At 41.6% G+C, this 24,509-nt stretch overlaps 1 protein-coding gene across 1 annotated transcript in view; it reads right to left on the reverse strand.

The window, feature by feature from the left end:
* LOC120021381 (latent-transforming growth factor beta-binding protein 3-like) overlaps positions 1-23,578 on the reverse strand; it is a 51,320-nt gene extending 27,742 nt beyond the window's left edge. The window contains exon 1 of the mRNA XM_038965128.1: positions 23,029-23,578. Within this exon, the coding sequence (XP_038821056.1) occupies positions 23,029-23,269 (241 nt within the window). The 5' untranslated portion in view covers positions 23,270-23,578. The remainder of the gene's footprint in view (positions 1-23,028) is intronic.
* Between the last annotated feature and the right edge of the window lie 931 nt (positions 23,579-24,509).

Raw genomic sequence — 24,509 nt, forward strand, 5'->3', positions numbered from 1 at the left:
GTTTCAGCATGATGATGCACGGCCCCATGTCACAAGGATCTGTACACAGTTCCTGTAAACTGAAAATGTTCCAGTTCTTCCATGGCCTGCATACATCGGACATGTCACCCACTGAGCTTTCTGGGATGCTCTGGATCGACGTGTACGGCAGCGTGTTCCAGTTCCCGCCAATATCCAGCAACTTCGCACAGCCATTGAAGAAGAGTGGGACAACATTCCACAGGCCACAATCAACAGCCTGATCAACAATATGCGAAGGAGATGTGTCGCGCTGCATGGGGCAAATTGTGGTCACACCACATACTGACTGGCTTTCTGATCCACGCCCCTACCTTTTTTTAGGGTATCTGTGACCAAAATATGTATTTCTGTTTTCCCAGATGTGAAATCCATAGATTAGGGCCAATTTATTGATATCTCCCAAATTTCGTGATATCCAATTGCGATCCAATTACGATCTTGTCTCATCGCTGCAACTCCCCAACGGGCTCGGGAGAGGCGAAGGTCGAGTCACCTGTCCTCCAAAAATTACCCACCTAACCGCACTTCTTAACACATGCTCGCTTAACCCAGATTCACCAATGTGCCGGAGGAAACACCGTTAAACTGACAACCGAAGTCAGCCTGCAGGCGCTTGGCCTGCCACAAGGAGTTGCTAGAGAGTGATGAGCCAAGTAAAGCCATCCCCGGCCAAACACTCCCCTAACCCGGATGAAGCTGGGCCAATTGTGCGCCGCCATATGGGACTCCTGGTCACAGCCAGTTGTGACACAGCCTGGGATCGAACATGGGTCTGTAGTGACACCTCAAGCACTGCGATGCAGTGCCTTAGACTGCTGTGCCACTTGGGAGGCTGATTTACTTCTTTGAACTGTAACTTAGTAAAATCTTTTAAATTGTTGCAAGTGCGTTTATATTTTTGTTCAGTGTACTTACTAGCTACTTTGCAACTACTTAGCATGCTAGCTAACCCTTCTCCTAACCTTAACCCTTTATCCTAACTCTTAACGTTAAACCTAACCTTAACCCTTTATCCTAACTCTTAACGTTAAACCTAACCTTAAATCTTATCCTTAACCCGCCACCTAGTCACCTAGTGATAAGGGGATATGTTTTAATTATGTTTTAATAAATTATTAGAATATTACACTCTGAAACCATAACTCTGAAACAATATGATTGTATGAAATTGATTAGAATCATTAGATTATTTTAATGCATGTATGAAAGTGAATAGAATCATTAGATTATTTTATTGCTGTGTGTGGTTTTAGTCAGTAGAATAATAATATATCCTGGAGTGTAGTTCTTAGTCAGAATTAACGTTTTGGTGACAATATGTCTAGTATCTTGATAACAGACTGTCTGAGCCAGATTCGATGCCGACCTTGGCTGGGGCACTGAGAACTTCCCAGGTCTCTCCCTATCTTGGGGGAGGGCAGGAAGAAGCTATTCTCACGGACTCCCCTAATCTCTGTCGGCTGGGTAGATACCTAATGTTTTGTGTGGAAGTATGTGTGTCGCTATAAAATGAAGATCTTCGTACTGTGCACGCCAGAACGTTCCGTGAATAAACATTTGACTATTGTAGACTGGGCCTCTGTCTGTTTTCATTTCTATCAGTATCCTACAAATCCTGATATAGCAGACTGAGTAATTTAATTGAATTGGTTAACGAACATGAGAACATAACTCTCCTAACAATTGGTCTTTCGAGCCGGATCTCAATACCTGCCTCTGTCGTCCCAAGGAACTGCGGAAAACCATGCACGGGCGGATCCAGGATCCGTAAGACAAAGACCTGACCTCTGAATTGAGGGTTTATTTCAGGCCAGTGGTGAACTGGTACACGACAGAGGTGGTGACGAGATCCAACCTACATTGCTTTTCCCAGTCTACGAGAAGGTCAGTAAATCTTTATTCACGAATTTGGGGAATTGACGCTTGGGCTACATTCAGAAATTTATTTTATTGTTTTTGTGTAGTTTAGGTGTTGATTTTAAATTCCCATAGGGCATTCTTACCTGGTGACCTATCTTTAGAATTTTGTGCAGAGAAAAGTTTTAAAGGCAACAAAGTATTCTATGCAAATGGAAGATAGGAATTTGGTGTAGAGCCACCTAGGCCGCGGTAGAAGCGGGTCCGTGATGACACCGGGTATCTGCAATACCAAACTAAACTAAAGAATATCTTGATCAAGAATATAGTAGAGGGTTCGTAAATGACGCGAGGTATCAGTGGCTACCACCAAGACTATCAGTGGCCACTACCTATATAAACTAAAGAAGGAAGAAGGGAAACCTAATATAGCGGAGTGAGATACGAGATATTAACGTCAAAAGAACAAGCAACAACAGAAAAATAGGCTGCTGACTAGGGATTTACGACCCCTGGAAAATAGATTATAGTTGTATACGGGTGAGACCTAGTGTCCGATCGAAAGACACCTCTATAGATAAAGTTTCAAGAAAGGAAAAACACATAGGTTAAGAGATAGCAAAATAAGCATAATAACTGTGAGCCTACACATAGGAGTAATTTAATCAGAATTAGAAATACATACACATAGATTTTCCGGAATGGCACGAAGGTATCTGCATGCACTACCAATGGAAACTATCTAACAGTAAGACCTAAAAGTAAAACTGGTTGAAGTAATTGATCTAAAGTATATTAGTAGGAAGGGAGGCAAGAACTACCGGAGGCGCGCAAAATAGGTTTGACCATTCTACGAAAAGAGACACATACATAGATTGTGCAGGATAACAGCTATAGTAATTGGACTAATGAAAAAGCACATAGATAGACCATAGAAATAGATACACCTAGAGTGAGTTTGAGAATAAGTATAGAAACCACAAGGTTTTACTAAACATGAGTAGTAAATCCTCAATGGAGGTTCCGGAATTAACCGGAGATGAGCGGGATATGCAGTTAAAAGATAAAATAAATGTCTATTTCTGTGTAAAGTGGAGGAAGAAGTATGAATTTGATGGAAGTCTGGACGTGGAAAAGTTGGAACTAATGATACGACGAATACGTAAGGCATGTGGAGACAAGGCAGATAAACAGCAGGCAGAGGGGCTAGACACAGCGAGGGTATGGTTAGCCGAGGCGAGGAAGAGAGCAGAGGGAGAAAAGAAAAAGGAAGTAAAAAAGAAGGAAGATGAGAGTAGCCAGCAACTAGGAACAATAACTCCCACGGCTCCTCTGGAGGTCTCTCATAAGCCTGAATTGTACCCAACCCTGATAGATCAGGCGTGGAGAGAGAATCCCGATGATGAAACGGTGGTGGTGAGACGATGGCAGCCAGGGCTTCCCATCACACCCCCACCACCCCCATATGGGGAACCTCCGGAAGCCGAGGGAGGGGTAGAGCAGGAGGAGGAAAGGAGAGGGCTAGCTGCCCTAGGGAAAGTCAGGAAAGATTTAACCGAACTAGGACAGGATTTAGCAAACTTATTGAGAAAGTGGATAGAGGTAGAGAAAGGGAGAAATTCAAGAAAAGTGGATAGAGACAGTCAGAAGAAAGGGGGAGATAGATGCTTTAACTGTCACAAACCGGGTCATTTTGCTAGAGATTGTGAGGCACCCGTGTAAACACTGCACTAAAGTAGGCCATAACCACCGAGACTGTAAAAAGAGCAAACAGGTGGAGTCGAAACATCTGACAGTAACTATCGGGGTAATTGTAAACAAACACAAAGGAGGCCTTAAGGGGAAGGGACCTAAGAGAGAAGGGGAAAAAATGGACAGGATCAGACGATAGAAAATGTTTCAATTGCAATGAGACAGGACATTTCGCAGGGAGTGTAATGCTCAACTCAGGGGAAGGTCAGGCGCGACAATCGGGAGAGAAAGAGAGAGGCAGGGACAACGAGAGCGAGATTAATGAGAATCCTCGCTGGGGGAACGCTTGGACCTGTAGATTAGGGCTATTTTCTGGGAATTGTCTCGGTGCCAGAGTTTACGACTACAGACAATTATATTAATAGGGTCATTCGCGTCTCATCTTTTCAATAGTGCTGGTGGTCCTGAGGTAAAACTCCTGCCTACAACGCGGGAGACTCGGGTTTGTATCTCAGCCTGAGCACCACTAGATTAAAATTCATTATGATTGTAATTAAAATATTGATAGGTTTTGCCTGGAAAGATACGGTTGTTAGTGTTTGTTAAGGATATAAACTGAACGTTTTAATAGCTTGTTTAGGTTAAATTGAAAGACTAATTCATTTTAAACAATAGCGAGTCGATTTCGATGGAATACGTTGTCTTGCCTAAATGGTCCGCTGGAATAACGTATTAAGAATGGAGTCGTATTTAAAATGCTGAATCATAGAAGAGACAGTTACCTAAATCTAATGAATTCTAAATAATAACGGAGAGATACGATAAAGTTGTGCCCATCGGAATGTTTTTATTCTTATGGATTGACTGACATACGTTATAAATATAGCGAAGTACGTGGTACTTTTACATTTTGGAGTAGAGAAAGTTGGAAAGTTTGGTTTTACTCTTACGATAGAATTAAAGCAGATCTCAGTTTGAGTAGGGGGTATATTTTTGCCTGGAGGCAGGAATAGGAGAGTTGGTTGCAGTGTTGCCAACTAATTTTCAGGGTAAGTTGCTGGAGCCAGGTTGATTTGTTGCTAAATGACATTGTGATATCATTGCGTGATAACTTAAAACTGCGTCATTACGTAGGATATACAATAACGTTACTCAAAATGATTTGACAGTTGTTCGGGTACAGACTCCCACTCTTTTCTGTACTTCTGGCAGTACAATTTTGATTGAGAGATGTTGATTGATGTTGTAAGTTCTGTTCAAGATCAAACATTCGTGACCAACTATATTCATCGGGTTTGCCTTGTCGAACCCGTACTACTGCTGCTGCAGTCAGCCAACAATGATTTGCAATTCGCTGAAATTGCTGCTGCCTGGGCACGGACTGAGCGCCTGCTGCTGACGTCTCTCACAATGCACTTTTGCAGCCAGGCAATGATGTTGTGACTGAGGGTGGGACAGAGAAAATTGTTTGTGTAATTTAGAGGGAAAATGCGTGCATTATAGCTTTGAGTCACTTTTCAAAAGTTGCTAAAAGTTCCAAATACATTTTTTTAAAGTAGCTAAATTTGTCAGGGTAGTCTGAAAAGATGCTAAATCTAGCAACAAAATTGCTAGGTGGGCATCACTGGTTGGTTGTGGCTCACTGGGCTATATTTGGCTGTAAGCGATTCAGGTCTGAATAGTTGAATCGTAAAAGTTTTTTGATAGTTTCTGGTTATTGATTTTTGGTTTGATTGTTTGTTTAGGTAACACCAGGGAATTGGAACAGAAAGTTCTGGTGTTCTAACATTATAATCTGTTTCCATTACGTGGAACCATGTTAGGTCGGTAAAGGGGATTGCAGTTTGGGTTAATTTTATTTTGCAAAGCAAGCTTGGAGCGCACGTTCAATTAAGTATAATGAACCATTGAGGAAATTTAAAACTAATGATTGGAGGGTGTACAATGGAATTATCATTATTATTAGGTTTTTTGGAGTCAACGTTTGGGTTCCTGAATCGGGGTAGTCTGACAACGTGTTTTTTTCTGGGAAAAGGAATGCTTCATTGTCTTTCTTTGGAAATGTTTTCTGGAGCTGTTATCTTGAAGGGAGCGAGTGAGATAGAGGCATGTTTCTAACAAAATTGAAAGGCCTGGATATGTTTTGTTTGTTTCTAGCCTTTGGGTTTGAGGAGACTTCCATATTCCTAGACACACGATATCTTAAAGGGGTACACATATGTGGAATATTAGAAGTTTTATTTTCTGAGTTTTAATTAAACACGTGAATTCTTTTGATAAGGGAATGTTCTGGGAATCTGGGATACAACATGTAGAAAATGTTTGAGGGGTTTTCTTAAATTTGTATAATATAAATTGAGTAACACGACTGTAAAAGGGTGGTATGACTCTTGACCTCTATCATGGCTTTTTCCTTTGTGGTCTGATCAGCCTCATGGAAGGGCCATTTGGATAATGAATTTAAGGTAATTTGTGATACTGATTTTAAGGTAAATTGAGTAATTGATAATTATGCACGAGTTTATAGTTCTTTGACATAGTCGTAATTTGAACCAATGAGAAGAAAGAAATGGCATAGCCTTGGATTAATGGTAGATTTATGTTAAGTATTTAGAACCTAATCCAGGCCAACAGGACAGGGATATATGACATCTGTGGTGATTCAGAATTATTGAGAACATCGAGATAACCTTAATCAACCTATGTAATTACTTTAGAGATGGCCACCATAGACAGGTAATTTTTCTAAAATCTATGAGTTCAGACAGTGAGACATTTAGTAAATACTTGGAAACATCCCATATTTGATACTGACTGTTATGAGAGAGAGCGACAGACAGATAGGAGGAAGGGCAGACGGAGAAGCTCTCCTCGCACTGCTGAGACCTTGATGGTTTGGGAGCAGAGAGGAGAAAGGGGGGGGGGGGGGGGGGGGGGGGCTGTTACTGAGTGGAGACAATTCGGCACAACAGGCCGAAATAGTAGCATCGACTAGTGCCTGTGAAAGCAGCACAGATGTCAGACATAAGGATAATTTACTAATCTTACCTAAGTCATTGTTTAGATATGCGGCAATATTGATACATGGGAGGAGCCATGTATCAAAGGGGGGATAGGATAGGACACTTTGTGGCCTATTGGATAATACATTTATTTTTATTTTTATAGCGTTCCCAACTTACTTGGCCGACACGATTATAGTAACTGAAATATTAGGTCAAGATATTATCCCTAGAGTTGGTTTACTAGGACCAGAACAAGTAGACATAGAAGTTGAAGATATACTAGCAGAACATATGAGAAGACTGTTTGTTAACCAAACCCGTATGTCAAAGGTTTTATGCTCTACAGGAGAACTGCAAAAGGAGATTACCCACAAGATTGGGCCAGGGGACTGGGTCTGGGTCCAATCACTAAAGAAAAAGGACTGGAAGCAGCCACGGTGGGAGGGATCATACCAAGTACTCCTGGTGACAGTCTTCACGGTGATAATAGCTGAAAGAGCAACCTGGGTTCATATCACACATTGTAAGAGGGTAAGACACACTGACACTGTCGAACAATCACAGAGTTAGGACCTCTCTAACGAAGATTCCCTGACCCCGCCCTGTCCTCTCTGTGTGCGTTCATAGAAGTGGAAGTATGGTCTGGCCTCTAGCTGCTGATATGTTCTCCGGGAAAGGGTGGGGCTTTACAGGAGTGCTGATTGGTCTGAGCTGTCTTATCGTGGGAGCCATATTCCTAATACACCATGACCCATCCGAGAATGCAGAAGGTGGTAACTTGACCCATAGTTTAGACGATGAGGATTTTGTATTAACCAAGCATAAGAGATCACTTGATCTGGATAAACAGGAAGTTAGAGTGTAGATTGGGAAGGATGTCTCAATGGAGTTTTATGTAGACCAAATGGGGTCTCTGACTCCTTGGCAGTCTAGGACTATGAGCCATTATGGAATATATCTGTGCAGGTCCCCGTGTAGTTCATGGACACAGGTCATAGCTCACACAGAGAGAGAGGGCTATATGAATCCACATACCCAGTATGGAAGGAGGTGGAGTATAGTGAAGGTGAGGGTTTTGACTGCAATCCGGAGCGAGAGAAGTATTGCATAAAGGTATGTATTACCATTAAAAATGTAATGAAAGAGGATCTAGGGTTATGGTATGTTGGATTTGACCAGGTTTCGGTTGATACCCTAGTACTGTTCCGGGTAGAGGAGGTTAGGGCAGGTGATAGCTCTATCATCAGCCAGAATACAAGCAGAGCCCCTGACAAAACAGATACTGACAGCAGAGTAGTCCAGAGCCAAGGGCCGGTGCGGATAGTGCATACGAAAGATCTGAAGGAAGTGATTGAGGTGGAAACTGGTTATGGGGATTCTAACCTATGGTTAGAATGGATTCAGTATACAGCCAGATCAGTAGCGAAAGAAGAATGTTATCCCTGCGCCACAGCAAAACCTCAGCTGACCACCATTCCCTTTCCATTTGATGGAATTGATACACCCAGGAGAATGGCCTGTATGGTAAAGCTGTTCATGAAGGCAGGGAAGCCAGACAATGACAGTTGCATTGATCTGCATTATCTGTATCCCCATGTGCCCATTACATCCAGACTTCCCCCTTTCACAGTTACAGGAGGACAGTATTATTGTATGGCTCGATACATCACACACGGATGGGATGGGACGTAGGGGAAGTAAGAACATGCAATAGGACAGAGAATGTTACAGCTGACAAGACAATGAGGGACCTGACTGGGTGGTTGAGTTCCGAGGACTTTAGTAAGATAAAAAGGCCCAGAGCAGATGTCTGGTGGTTGTGTGGAGGGATGAAGCTGTGGCCTAACCTGCAAACAAATTGTACCGGTATTTGTACACTGGTGCAGTTAGGCATGCCCTTCACCCTTATTCGACACAAAGACCTAGTGCCAGGTAGAAGAGTAAGAAGGAGTGCTCCGTCAGGATTTTTTGACAATAGAGTTTACATTGATAGCATTGGAGTTCCAAGGGGGGTGCCTGATGAGTTCAAAGCTAGGAATCAGATATGGACTGGCTTGGAATCAAGTATCTTCTGGTGGTCAACACTCAATAAAAATGTAGATTGGATTAATTATATCTACTATAACCAACAGCGTTTCATCAACTATACTAGAGACGCGATAAAAGGTTTAGCAGAACAAACCGTGGCTACGAGTTTAATGGTGTGGCAGAATAGGTTTGCATTGGATATGTTACTGGCTGAAAAGGGTGGGGTGTGCGTCATATTCGGAGCAGAATGCTGTACTTACATCCCCGAGAACACAGCTCCAGACGGATCAGTGACCAAGGCCCTGGCTGGTTTAACCACATTAGCTCACGAATTGGCAGAGAACTCTGGGGTAGATAATGCTCTAACAAATTGGTTTGATAGTATGTTTGCAAAATGGAAAAATGTCATAATCACTGTATTGTGGGCAACCTCCACCTGTATGAGTGTTTTGGTTCTGTTTGGATGTTGTTTGGTCCCCTGTGTGAAAGTTTTGCTTATCAGGACTCTGGAGAGGTCAATGACGCAACAGATAGTGAGGTACGGACCGATTTCGAGCTCTTGCCTGTGTGATGACGAATACAGGCCTCCAGGCCTAGGAGATGGCTCCGTTTCTTTTAACTACGAGGAGCCCATGTTGGATGAAACTGTTTTTGAGGGTTAAGACTGTATTTTTATGAAGATTGTAATAAAAATCCAAACAGGAAGCGTTACAATTGGATATAGGCATATAACAGTCATTGATGAATATCGAATGTACATACATGTATCGTTTTGGATTAATCTTGGATACTATTTATGTTTCCATATAGTATATTAGGTATCAGTGTGTATTATTTAGTCATTAAGGGTGGATTGATAAGGGGATATGTTTTAATTATGTTTTAATAAATGATTAGAATATTACACTCTGAAACCATAAATCTGAAATCATATGATTGTATGAAATTGATTATAATCATTAGATTATTTTAATGCATGTATGAAAGTGATTAGAATCATTTGATTATTTTAATGCTGTGTGTGGTTTTAGTCAGTAGAATAATAATATATCCTGGAGTGTAGTTCTTAGTCAGAATTAACGTTTTGGTGACAATATGTCTAGTATCTTGATAACAGACTGTCTGAGCCAGATTCGGTACCGACCTTGGCTGGGGCACTGAGAACTTCCCAGGTCTCTCCCTATCTTGGGGGAGGGCGGGAAGGAGCTATTCTCACGGACTTCCCTAATTTCTGTCGGCCTTGTAGATACCTAATATTTTGTGTGGAAGTATGTGTCACGTTCCTGACCTGTTTTCTTTTGTCTTGTATTTATTTAGTTGGTCAGGGCGTGAGTTGGGTGGGTTTGTCTATGTGTGATTTTCTATGTTGGGATTTTGTGTTCGGCCTGGTATGATTCTCAATCAGAGGCAGCTGTCAATCGTTGTCCCTGATTGAGAATCATACTAAGGCAGCCGGGTGTCACGTGTGTTTTGTGGGTGTTTGTTTCCGTGTTTGTATTCGTGCCACACGGGACTGTTGTCGGTTGTACTCATTTTTGTTATTTTGTTTCGTGTTAGTGTTCAGTTTCGTTTTAATAAATGATCATGAGCACTACCCACTCTGCGTGTTGGTCCGATCCATGCTCCTCCTCGTCTGAGGAGGAGAACGACTATGACGACCGTTACAGTATGTGTGTCCCTATAAAATGAAGGTCTTCGTACTGTGCACTATTGTAGACTGGGCCTCTGTCTGTTTTCATTTCTATCCTACAAATCCTGATATAGCAGACTGAGTAATTGAATTGAATTGGTTAACGAACATGAGAACATAATTCTTCTAACACCTAGCTAACGTTAGCCACAACAAATTGGAATTCGTAACATATAGTATGAATTGCAATTCGTAACATATCATACAAATTGTAATTCATAACATTTCATACGAAATGGATGATGGTCATCCACAAATTAATACTGTCACGCCCTGACCTCAGAGAGCCTTTTTATTTCTCTATTTGGTTAGGTCAGGGTGTGATTTGGGTGGGCAATCTAGTTTTCCTATTTCTTTGTTTGGCCTGGTATGGTTCCCAATCAGAGGCAGCTGTCTATCGTTGTCTCTGATTGGGGATCATACTTAGGCAGCCTTTTTTCCCACCTTAGTTTGTGGGGTCTTGATTTTGTTAGTTGTTGTATAGCCTGCAGAACTTTACGTTTGTTTTGTATTTTGGTGGTTTTTGGTGTTCATTGAAAAAATTAAGTAAGATGTTCGCCTACCACGCTGCACCTTGGTCTCATTCCAACAACGAGCGTAACAAATACATACCATACGAAATGTAACATATACCAATTGGAGTGTCCTGGATTTACATTTACACATGTTACGTCTACCCCTGAGTCCAGGTTGCACTAACGTAGACCGATATGTACCATACTGTACATACACAGAAATACTGACACATTTTGGAATGTTTAATTATGTTATTTCAGACCAATTACTGGTTGCTAGGTTTTCATTCCAATCAACAAGGTTTGAGGAAAATAGGGGGGAAGAGTTTTAGCCAAGGAAAATTTTTCAACAATAGGTCTTACTTTACTAACTCAAGACTTGGACGTTTCTACACTCCAGATTGAGCAAGGACCATTCTATTTACTTTTCAGTGAAAATAGCCCCAGGAGCAACAATAGGTTCAACTAAATCCCTATTCAAATGAAACCTAGCTGAAGAGATGAAAGCTCAGAGCTCTCTCACGTCACTGCATCACAGTTCATACAGTGCATGTAAAACCAGAAAAACTCATACTTCCCCCAGACCTCAGCATGAGCTTTAGTAGAGGGGATCTCCTGCCTGTCTGTACTCTGTTTGTGTGTTTGGGGTTTTGCTCGGAGTGTGGCCTCCCACCCACGCACTTCTGTCTGTCTGGAGATGACGCAGCAGCGTGACCGCCTCCCACTTCAGCCTCACATCTAACCACAGCCTCTCTCTCCCAACTCAAATATTCCCTGCTCAAAATGAACAAATTATTGTTTAACGCTCCAGTTCAACAGCTAGTCTACGTACAGTGAGCTGCAAAAGGAATGAATCCCGGTGTACATCTGAATGCTTATGTTTCTTAGAAGACAATCTGAAATATGTCAGTGGGTCAGTAAGGCTGGCCAGCTTCTCATGGCTTAACAAATATTTATCCTCCTTTAAAGCAGGGATGGGCAACTGGCAGCCCCCCTTTTGTAGGCCCGCGGATCAATTTCCAAAAACTAAACTCAGTCGGGGTCTCAACTTAATGTTGAGAGGTAGAATAGTAGAATACACAAGGTTCAATTTCCAAATTTTAATTTTTTCTCGTTACAGTATGTCATTCACTGACAGTCACTTAATTAGCCCATGTCAGCTAACATGTTTAAGTTAGGCAAGTTTGTCTAGCCAGTTATCTAAACTTGTAGTAGTCATGGTTAGTCACTCTCACTCAGATATATTCAAACTGCAAACATCTTGCACCCCATGGCAAAATGAGTAAAATTGCAGGAAATTTCCTGCAAAACTCACATTTTTCTGTCTGTTCCATGAAAACATGAGTAGAATTGCATGAAATTAGTCATACAATTGCAACATATTTTCTCCGCCCCATGGCAAAAAGTGTAGCATTGCAGCAAACTTCATTCCAAACTGCAACATTTTATCTATGCCCCATGGCAAAATGTGTACATTTCAGGAAATTAACTCTAAACATTTTTTTTGTAAATTTTACTTAGGCTAGGGCAGGCTTTGACTGCACGTGTGGGTATGGATGTGGATGTGGGTTAGCAGACCCACGAGCCACTGCTGCCCCTCACGATGAGTTCAATTTTTTTTGTGGCGCCCACCCCCATCAAAGAATCCCTGAGTTAAAGTGATTATGAGAGTATGATTATATGCCTTTAAAAAGTATGGTGTTAAAAGAGGAGAGAGTATTTGCCAAACCATCAGAAAATACTATTATTAAGTGAAACCCTCTATCTGTAACCACAGGAAAGTTCTCATTGTTAGTACAACTCAGCATTACACATATTGTACTAGTGGTAACAGACAAAATACATGATAATAATATAATAATAATATATAATAATATAATAATAAGAGAATGACACATTATGGGTCACTAGCAGTCAATGTATGATTCAATAATGCCAATAAGCTCCACAACCCACGTCAAATCACTCCATTTTAATTTCTTCACACCCCCTGCAGAAATACCATCAAAAGGACAACGACAAAAACAACATTACACCACAATAACGATCTCCACCACTACCACTACTACCACTATTAAAAGGGCATGATGACAATAATGGGAGGCACAAGGTCTTATGACGCTCTTGTCTTTACCGTCAGTAGAATAGCAAGAAACCACATCCCCAAATATGCCTGCTTTAAACTGACACTGTGAGACCACATACCACATACACAGAGTGGACTCTGGACTTCTGTAGCTGTGCCCATAGCCCAGAGTAAATGACATAATCACTGGGTTTTTAAAACACAGGCCTGAGAAAGTCTCCTCCACTTCCTCCTGCCGGCTAGCAGGCTGCCTGGGAGTAAGGGACTCTGTTGACTAACTGGGAACTAGATAGGCCTACCTATACTGCACTCCTGCAGCCTCTCAACCCCGCGCATCTGCCCCACATTGCTTGGCAAGGAAAGCTGCAGCCCTAAGCTTTCCAAACAGTGCCTGCTTCAACGCTAAACACACATACATTGCCTTCAGAAAGTATTGACTTCAAAATGTATTAAATCTTTTTTTCTCTCACCCATCTCCACACAGTAGCCCATAATGACAAAGTGAAAACATGTTTTTAAAAATGTTTGCAAAGCTTTCGCTGCCTCCAGTTCTTCCTTGGGGCGGCGATATTCCCCAGCCTGTGCCCAGGGTTCCTTACCGTCTAGTATCTCCTCCCAAGTCCAGGAGTCCAGAACCCTCTGCTCCTGGTTACCACGCTGCTTGGTACTTTTTAGGTGGGTAGTTCTGTAACGGTACTCGTCCTCGTCTGATGACGAGTATGAAAGATCGGACCAATGTGCAGCGTGGTAAGTGTCCATTTTAATGAAAACCAACTGAACACTGAATGACAAAACAAAAAGAGAATGACCGAGACTGAAACAGTTCTGTATGGACAAACACAAACACAGACACAGAAAACAACTACCCACAACCCATAGTGGGAAAACAGGCTACCTAAGTATGATTCTCAATCAGAGACAACGATCGACAGCTGCCTCTGATTGAGAACCATACCAGGCCAAACACAGAAATACAAACATAGAAAAACAACATAGAATGCCCACCCCAACTCACGCCCTGACCAAACCAAAACAAAGACATAAAAAAGGATCTAAGGTCAGAACGTGACAGTACCAGTCAAAAGTTTGGACACACTTACTCATTCCAGGGTTTTTCTAAAGGAAACCAATAAGAATGAACAGCTGTGCCTTGATATACTGTCGTTTCTCTTATCATTTTTTAGTTGTTCTTGACATAATATGGACTTGGTCTTTTACCAAATAGGGCTATCTTCTGTATACCACCCCTACCTTGTCACAACACAACTGATTGGCTCAAACGCATTAAGAAGGAAAGAAATTCCACAAATTAACTTTTAACAAGGCACACCTGTTAACTGAAATGCATTCCAGGTAACTACCTCATGAAGCTGGTTAAGAGAATGCCAAGAGTGTGCAAAGCTGTCATCAAGGCAAAGGGTAGTTACTTTGAAGAATCTCAAATATAAAATATATTTTGATTTGTTTAACACTTTTTTGGTTACATCATGATTCCATATGTGTTACTTCATAGTTTTGATGTCTCACTATTATTCTACAATGTAGAAAATAGTCAAAAGAAAGACAAATCCTGGAATGGGTAGGTGTGTCCAAACTTTTGACTGGTATTGTATATTCGCAGGACGTAACATATCATACGAAATGGATGACGTGGTACACAATTTGATGACATAGTACACAGAAAACGGGAACCACTTTTGGCTCGTGAGCATCACTTTTAAAACAGCTGGCTGAAATTTTATAAAAGCATGGGAGCTGTAGTGGCTGGGGTGTCTTAGGGCCCTCTCCCCCTGGCCTGGCCTGGCCTGGCCTGGCAGCAGCATTGTTATTCTGTATTTACCCTGGCTAATGGCTGTGCAGCTTTAGAGGTTTGGCGGGGTGCAGTCACACAGTCTCACATTCCACTGGCCAGCGCTAAATAACTGCTCCTTTTCTCCCCCTCACTAAGCAAATGGGAGGAAAGCGGGTTAAAGATGGGGATGTTGTTTTGAGCTAGCTCCTATATTTCCCTCAAATGCGAGATAGCCTCCTCCATGACACACACACTGTGTTCCCTCATCACTTAAAACAATTACCTCTAATTAGTGTTTTGTTTTTGGAGCTTCAGCTGCCAAAAACAATTTGCCTCTTTTTTCTCAACCTGCGCCAAAGTGTTGACTTGAATAGAGCCAGTGACAGGACAGGAATAGCCCTGAGAGGAGGAATCTAATTCCATGAGAAATCCCTGTTAAGATCACCAAATAACCATGTGACCTGAAGGGTTACCCTGGCGCAGTAAAGGCTGAACAGATATCAACAAACACTGGGACTGGACTGTAGATCGCCATCGCTCCTGACCTCAAATAACCTGAGATATTTTCCCTCCATATGAGAGTAGCCTAAATTAGAGAGAGAGACAGCCCATAAACATTAAAACACAACCTTGAGGGAAGGCTGTGACATGGCACCAAAAACACACACACAAACACACACACACATACACACACACACCCTTAATGTAAAGTTCACAGAGGGGTGAGGCTCATGAGGAGCAATGATTCAGATGACAGGCAGTCCTCACGCAGTCATCGGGCAGTCATCAGGCAGTCATCACACACACAGTTCTAAAATGGCTGAATGAATCCCCCTCTCTATGCCCCAGGGAGAGACTGACAGAGTGTGTGAGTGAAGCCATGCTTAGCCTCATCTCAGTGCACAGCCAGGCCTGTGGCACACTGTGGTGTGGTGCAGGTTTCTGGGTTTCCCATGTTTACCACAGCACCCATAACTTGGCATCAGAGGAGGAAGTGAGTGAGTGTGGGGAAGAGTAGAGGGCTCTCAGAGGGAAAATAAAGTGTGTCTCTAAACACGGACAGCTAGCCTTGGGCTGGTCCAATTCTGCTTGTTCTGCTGATTTCTCTTTGACCTTTCGTTCTCCCATGGACCTCTGACCTTTACCTCTGACCCATACCCAGGGAAAACCTAAATAAATCACTGCAATAACATGTGGGACAGAAGCTGAGCCTTCAGAATTAAATGCATGATTGGTATTGAATGACCCATTAAAGTCATATTTTGTGCATGACCACATTGGCCATTTCACATCCTCACATGACCTCCGTCCTATGTCACGGATGGAGAGAGATGAACCATTAGGCACGCAATACAGGGGGAGTGATATAGGACATTCTATAGAGACAGAGGTCAGCTCAGCCTTAATAGTAAGGACGTGAATATTGTTTTGGTCTAGCACTACCTAGCATATCAAAGTTCTGGAGGAAACCTGCGTTTACGAAATGGATAGATCTACAAAGAAACAGAGCCAGAGTGAGGGTGCTGCTGAGGGGAGGACGGCTCATAATAACGGCCGGAACAGCGTAAATGGAATGGCATCAAAGACATGGAAATCATTCCATCTATTCCGCTCCAGCCATTACCACCAGTCCTTCCTCCTCCATTAAGGTGCCACCAACCTCCTGTGGACTGGGCTAAATGAAGCAGGAAGTCTGGTTTAGGATACAGATGGTTACAGAGTGACTGGGCTGAGCACAGCAGGTCTGGTTAAGGATAATGAGGGAGAGTGACTGGGCTGAGCACAGCAGGTCTGGTTAAGGATACAGAGGGAGGGTGACTGGGCTGAGCTGGGCAGGTCTAGTTAAGGATACAGAGGGAGAGTGACTGGGCTGAGCTGGGCAGGTCTGGTTAAGGATACAGAGGGAGAGTGACTGGGTGGGGAGAGCAGAAACAGGTCTAGTTGAGATGGGGAGCAACAGCTACCTGGCAACTGAGATTGATGGATGGAATGCCTGTGTGGTAGCAACCTTTGAGGAGAAGAAAGGCAGCGTCCCTCGCCCAAACAGAGCTGTGAGCAGGAAAACTCAGATTCAGAGCTACTGTAGGTAAATACTGCAGGGAGGGTGGGAGGGGGCAGTGGGAGGAGTGTCTATCAGTAACCTCACTGGATTCCCATTCTCAGCCTCTTTGGTCATACAGTGCTGCTTCACTCTGACCTGCACAACCCAGCTCAACCTCTATGACTGTGTGGAGGAGACATAACACAGAACAATACGAGCCTGATTCAAAGATCAACCGCCGACTGACTCTTTTAATCTATAGAACCTGCTGGAAATGAAACGTGTAAAAGTATGTCAACATACACAGCACATGCCATATCTGATATTATTATGGGATTAATCTCTGATATGTTATCTGAGTATGATAAGAGAAAATGCAGAAAAATGTAACTATGTTTATTGTTTATTTAGCTACTTCATTACCTATTCTCTGGCAATACTGCCATTCTGAGTTTGTGAAACCCTGTTCTGGACTACAGAGTTCCTGCTTTCTGCTTTGAAGCAGTGCAGTTTCATGCTCTCTCTCTCCTTTGTAAAATGCTTTTTGATTGCACAATAATTCAAAATGTAATTGCGGTAAAACACTGTATTGAAAGCAACCAGTGTTGTTACTGTTGAAGATAAATGGGTCCCAGTTTTCTGATCTGAATTGTGTTTATTAATGAACAAAGGACACTCACATAGACCATTCAAGGTGGGTGCATAGGCCTATACGTTAAATGTACTGTTAGATATCAACTATCAGTAATATTAGGCTATACTTAAGAGTTAGCGATCTAGTTAACCACTTACTCAGGTGGTGAATTAGCCCCAAATGAATTATGTGATATGTGATATTAGCGCCAAAAAAGATGTAGACAAATGCATCTCTATTGAACAAAAAAATCTGAAAATTCTGGAACCCTATTTTTATATTAAAATAATAACAACAATTGCATAGTTGTCGAACTTCAAATTCATGACAATGACTGGTTTAGGTTGCAAGTTAAAGTAATCCAAAAGTAATCAGATTACATTATTAATTTTGAGTAAGCAGTAACTAATCCTTCTCTGACCCTGCTGGATTCCCCACACCACTGGAATTCCTTAACATGATATATTAGGAGACCTGTGCCATACACTTCTGACAGTAGCATAAGATAAATATGAAGAGAATGAGCACAGAATGAGAATGGAAAAGGGTCACTTATATAATTTCACTGTTGGAGTTGAGGTTGAATGATTTGTGTCAATTGTCATTTACCAGTTTCTTTTGCATTAACCATGTCAGAATCTATTACAAATCTTTAAAGTAACTATACAGTGTTTCCATATTTCTATGAAATGTTACCTATAATTCATTACAATATAAATTAAATAGTTTTCCTTCCATCTTTTTTTATTAAAGCCCCCATGCCGTCTTTTTAATTGTCTTTTTAAATCATCACTCTATGTCTAATAAATCACTGTGTGTGTTTATTTCATGAAAATTATTTCAAATATATATTTTAGCATTTATTTCCCGAGCCTCCTTTTGCCATTGAAATGCTCAGTCTGATCAAGTGGGCGTGTAAATAAAAACTTGTATATATTTACATACACAGCCCTGATTGGCGGATAGAATCATCTAGACTCGAGTCTAGAGCCTACCCCGCTTACCCCTTCAAAGTAGATCAGATTGTTATTATCTGGGCCAAAAACTCCATCCCACTTAAACAGGCTGAAATGCCAGGAATTCTTTTCAAACACTTCTCACCCAAAAAGGGCATTATCATCATTTTCACAATTTCAGAGTATTATTTCATCCTCATAGTGTCGAAATATAACAAAAACAGGAAAATCACGTTTTTGACTGCAATGTCCATTTTAGTATGTTAAAAAGCAGCTTTTCTGTGTTGGAATGGTGTGGGCGTACCCCAACAACAGAATGGTTTGGGCGTATACCAGTCATTGAAAATATTCAAGCAAGTAGACCACTGATTGGCCAGTTCAGCCATGATTTAAGAGGAAATAGCAAGCATTTTTTAAACGGATGGTTGGAGATGCAAGTTTGAGGTGGGATTTTTTACGTGTTTTTTTCCCTCCAATTTATGCTTTGGACACAAATGTGAGTATAGGACAAGTCAACAACATTATTTGGGTATGGGTAAGTTAACAGAATATGAACTTTTAAAAGTGAGATTTTCACTGGACATTTACTTTAAATGAACTCTCAGAACCTAGGATGGGAATGTAATTACTGTCAAATATAGTAATAGCTACACAAATCCAGCCTGGTAGACTGAGGCTTAACAGAATTACCTGAAACTCACAAAGCCTTATTTATCCTTTTTTTCATAATGTTCTACAACAGCTTTAACAACATTGTTCTTTTAAGAAAGGCAATCTTGAATCATTAGGCAGAAAATGACTGCATTTGGAAGCAAACTGCACCACGGCAAGGTTCTGGCAGGTTTGCTCAGTCTAGGCCTCAGTTTCGCTGTGGTGCTGAATGTCACAGCCACTCAGATATGGAAAAGCGTTGTTGTTGTCATTGACCAGCGGCCATTGAAACATGCTAAAGAGAAAATTCTGCATGTCCATTGAGTGAACAGTCCACACACACCTTTGGTCTGCCAAAAGTTACGCTGCCTTAGGTTGCACTCTGTAGCCCCAGCCAGACAAACTCACACAACTGGACAAAAGCCTGGGTAAATGCAGCTTACAGTACCCGTACAATACAGACACAGGGCCGATTGTACACTAGTTTGATTCTCTAGACCAAATATTCAGATTACACAAAATGAATAATCCCATATTGTACTGTAATTACAACTGGAGAATAAATGCAGGGACATTCTGATGTTGTTTTTTTACAAAGTGTGAACAATTAATTTACATTGCAGAAAAATATAGTTCATTATGACAAAACCCCTTTTTGTAATTTACAAATATGCTGTAGTTCTGTAATGAAGGGCTGGTGGAAGAAAAAGCTTAGCAACTTCATATTTCACTACAATATTTTCCAAAACAAAATCTCTTCGAAAACACCATGACAGGGTCAACTGAAATTACAGTCATTAGTTGTATTTTTAAAAATAAAAACATGGGAAAGATTTGTGTAAATGTATAGGAAATGTTTGGGCCTAAGTGAATGTGAATATTGCTCTAACCCTCTTGACCACGATGCCCCACAGCCAACACTTCAAGGACGACCTCCGCTGTATTTGCATAAATGTAGCTTTCACAGTGACTGAATCAGTGTTCTCGTTTATTTTTACCACTGCAGTTTATTTTTGGGTCCTGTTCGCATTCTAAAACAAATCGTAGTCTGCCTTAATTGTGGGGTTGGGGGGTAAGTCAACCTAAAATAACCTTGGGCCCCACACGGATCAACACAGAAAGGGATACCCCCTAATCACAGAAAGGGATACCCCCTAATCACGACTAATGAAAAGCTGAGCAAATAATAACAGTGCCCTCTCAAACCAACAGGTAAGATAGTTAGAAGTGCCACTCCAAGGCCATAAAGTTCATAGACTGATGATCTGTCATACTGTGAACTGTGAATCAATCTGAATGATCATATACACTGAGTATACAAAACATAATGCTCTTTCCATGACATAGACTGACCAGGTGAATCCAGGTAAAAGCTATGGTCCCTTATTGATGTCACTTGTTAAATCAACTTCAAACAGCGTTGATAAAGGGCAGGAATCAGGTTAAAGAAGAATTGTTAAGCCTTGAGACAATTGAGACATTAATTGTGTATGTGTACCATTCAGAGGGTGAATGGACAAGACAAAAATTGTAAGTGCCTTTGAACAGGGTATGGTAGTAGGTGCCAGGCGAACAAGTTTGTGTCAAGAACTGCAACGTTGCTGGGTTTCACACAGTCAACAGTTTCCCGTGTGTATCAAGAATGGTCCACCACCCAAAGGACGCTAGTTAGAAACTTCCTTCAAACTGCCATTTAAAATGAGGAAGGGCGATTTAAAAAAAAAATGAGCATGGCCTTATTTCTATTAAAGCATATTGGATGATTGTCATTCATATTCCATTCACCCAGCTCAATGTAACATCATTAGGTTTAGGCTACTACATGATACTCAAATTTTCCCTATACCCATCATGTGGTTGCTACAACCTAGCCTATGAATGAAAGCTTACAACGTAGGTGCACAGAGCGAGAGAAAAATAAGCGTAAACACAGTGACAGAAAGTGACACATTCAATACCGCCTTGCACACTCTTGCCTGCATCTAGCTGATCTAGGGTGCAATCATTAGTCCACTCCAAACAGTTGCGAAGGAGAGTTTCTATTGGACAAATTCAGGTATGTTTACTCCTGTTTCGTTTGCATTCATTTAAGAAATGTTTTTCAACAGAATCGGCGTCATGAATAGTCCCCCTGATCGCCTGGCCGCAAACACAGTTAAATTTCATAGCAGCCACATACGAACAGCATGATCACCTTGCTCATTGTATAATTCCTTCTCACATTTACGCGCTCTCCTCCTCTCACCTTTTCCCTTCGCTTGTGAACTTCATTGCACAACACAACAGCTGTCTGAGACCAGGCGAAAAAAACATTCCAAGTCAAACCTTCATACCATAATCGCTAACTGCTACACACAGCCTACATTGTTGTGTCACCATATTAGCTAATTTCATAGTCAACATAGCTACTAGAACTAATACATTAGTAAACCCGCTAAAATCATGCAGTGCAGAGTACAGGAAGTACTTCAGCAGTTACAACGGTGGGCCCGGTAGCAATAAATTAATAAAACCCAAAGCTTACCTTGACTTGGAAGAGGTCCAGTGTTGGATAGCCATAGCCAGCTAGCAAACATAGCATCCCTCTCTGTTTGAGCCGTGTGTTTGAGTAGGCTAAACTAGCTAGCTGCATTTGCTAGCTAAGTATGTGAAAGTGAAAAAAATACAATGAAATATAGCTGGCTCACTCTTTCTTGCTTTTCCTTTATTTTTCAAGAAATTAATTTGTTCAAAACTGTTCCACTATTGAAAACCATGAGCCTCCTAGGTTTTGTATTGAAGGACAGAAACTAGCTGTCTTATGGCTAAATCATGTTGCTACCCCAGAGAGTGCTGTTGAGACCTTCGTTGTAAAACAGTGTGTTTTAATAAATTATTTGGTGACATGTGAATATATTTAGTATAGTTTTATCTAAAAAGGATTTAAAAAATTTATGTTTCACTATTTACATTTTTTATGAAATTCACTGAGGCAGATGGTCCTCCACTTCCTCCCCTGATGAGCCTCCACTGGCACACAGAGACAAAAAAATGGTATCCACGAGTTCATCTGACTCTGGGGAAGTAGATAAATGGCCTCATTGCCAAAATCCCAATGTATCCCTTTAACTTTATGCAGGAGAGCAGCAACCATGATATTTAATTTTTGATAATTGAGTGGAGATATTGATTCATTTCAGTTTGACATTTCATGTGTACCTTTTAAAAAATTAGAACAGTCAACTGTGTATGTTGCTGGTTATTATTACAGTTTAATAACTGTATTATGCATTTAAAATATTATGTTAAGTTTCAAACCATACAGTATGTAGAGCAGCAGTAGTAACAACCTGACATACTAGGAAAATCATACATTAGCAGAAAAAGAGTACACAATGTTTGTTTAATTGAATATGTCCCCATTAACAGTCACACTGGTATTCAGCGCAGTATGAATGGCCATGGCCCCAAGACTAATTGGGCTGTACCAGTGTAAGTGCCCCTATGCAAGGTCCCTCTTAGACTTGTAAATGTGCCTATTTGTAAGTTAAGATTTGTCTGTATAATCTTCTCAAAAGTCACTATAAATTAGCATTTAAAACCTGTTTTTATTTATTTTTTAAATCAGGGGGCATGCCCCTGGAACCCAGTAGCAAAATGTGTCCCCGCCAATGTCAGAGTAGCTCTTACGCCCCTGATTGTGAGTGTGTTGTGAGTGAATGACCTGTTACTGGCCACCTCCTTTACAGGGCAGTGGGAAAGGAAAGTCAACTCCAGTGTAGGCTCAAGAGTGTAAACTAGTATAAGGCTCCATGCCTTACCACAGTTTATCTGATACTGTGCAGATAGACTCAACACATGCCAGCCAGACAATGTGGAGATGTGGTTAGAGGGGCAAAGCTGAAATATGCCAATGAGCCATGTCTGAGAAATGCAAGGTAATAGTAAAGTTTCCACTGAGATGTAATTGTTTCTTTTGATTTTGATTTTTTAGGCCTAGGGGCCTATGTGCAATTTCCCTAGTAGGACTGATATTGTTCAGAAATATGTCGCCAAAAAGGGCATCAAACCAACCACTCACCCACTCTGAATCCAGGACCTGTGAGAGTATCCGCTGACTGTCCGTTCTCGCCTATCAGTGTGGTATTGTTGCCCTGCTCACAGGTGTCCTGGCACTGGCCTTTCAAACAAATCCTCTTGCAGATGAGAGGGGCGATGACCACTTTGAAGCGCTCCCGGGTGGATGCGCGCTCTGCGCACCAGGCCAGCCTCTGGACACCCAGCCAGATGACGAGCAGATGGGAAATGATCAGAGAAGGCATCCTGGCATCCTTCACTGCCGTGCACGAAGAGATGGGGGCATTCACGGTGGCAAAATGGAATGCTCCTAAAGTCTGTTTAGCACGGACCAAACCACCAATGGAGTCGGTATTCCTTTCAATCGAACCCTGAAAACAGCCGACTAACTTCCGTAGATATTCAAAAATGTTGATTATAAAGGTTCCTCATACAACGACAAAAGTATGGAGAAAACTTCAGTGGTGTACTTCTTCCTTCCTTTCCTTTCAAAACAGCTCATTTCAGTCACCCTGCATATAACAATTATTCATTTAGAACAGTAAAATATATGCTTTTTTTGTTGCTAAAATACAGGACACCGTTAACAACCCAAAAGTTACCGAGATAACTTTCCCCTTTTCCTACCCGCTTTCTCGCTCTCTTTTCTCCCTGATGTTGCTTGGATGGTTGGCGTGTGCGTATCTGGGTTAGGGAAAGAAGGGGAGGAGAGAGGGAGAGGGAGCCAATCCTCTACAGAGAGGGCTGGTAGCAGGCCAGGCATGTTGGTCATTTCTCTAACGCCCCCTATCCTCCCATCCAGCGAAAGATAACCGCACAGCTGTGCGTGTCGCTCTGGAAAACACCTCCTAATCAAATAGTGTGAACTGCCAACAGTGCGTAGCAGCTCCTCATTCAGAAGAATCTAGTTTACAGTTACAGTTACAGTTGTGGGAGGAAAAGACGTGCCTGTTGAGAAAACTGTTTCCCCCAAAAAACATGAATAATTAGCCCTCATAATTTAGGCCTATCTCATATCTGGACAAATGAAAAATTAATGACCAATATTGGTACATACACTACCGTTCAAAAGTTTGGATTCACTTAGAAATGTCCTTGTTTTTGAAAGAAAAGCACATTTTCTGTCCATTAAAATAACATCAAATTGATCAGAAATACAGTGTAGACATTGTTAATGTTGTAAATGACTATTGTAGCTGAAACCCACAAAACACCCGTCTCAACATCAACAGTGAAGAGGCGACTCCGGGATGCTGGCCTTCTAGGCAGAGTTGCAAAGAAAAAGCCATATCTCAGACTGGCCAATAAAAATAAAATATTAAGATGGGCAAAAGAACACAGACACTGGACAGAGGAACTCTGCCTTGAAGGCCAGCATCCCGGAGTCGCCTCTTCACTGTTGACGTTGAGACTGGTGTTTGCGGGTACTATTTAATGAAGCTGCCAGTTGAGGACTTGTGAGGCATCTGTTTCTCAAACTAGACA

This window comes from Salvelinus namaycush, chromosome 26, assembly GCF_016432855.1.
Source record: "Salvelinus namaycush isolate Seneca chromosome 26, SaNama_1.0, whole genome shotgun sequence".
NCBI lineage: Eukaryota > Metazoa > Chordata > Actinopteri > Salmoniformes > Salmonidae > Salvelinus > Salvelinus namaycush.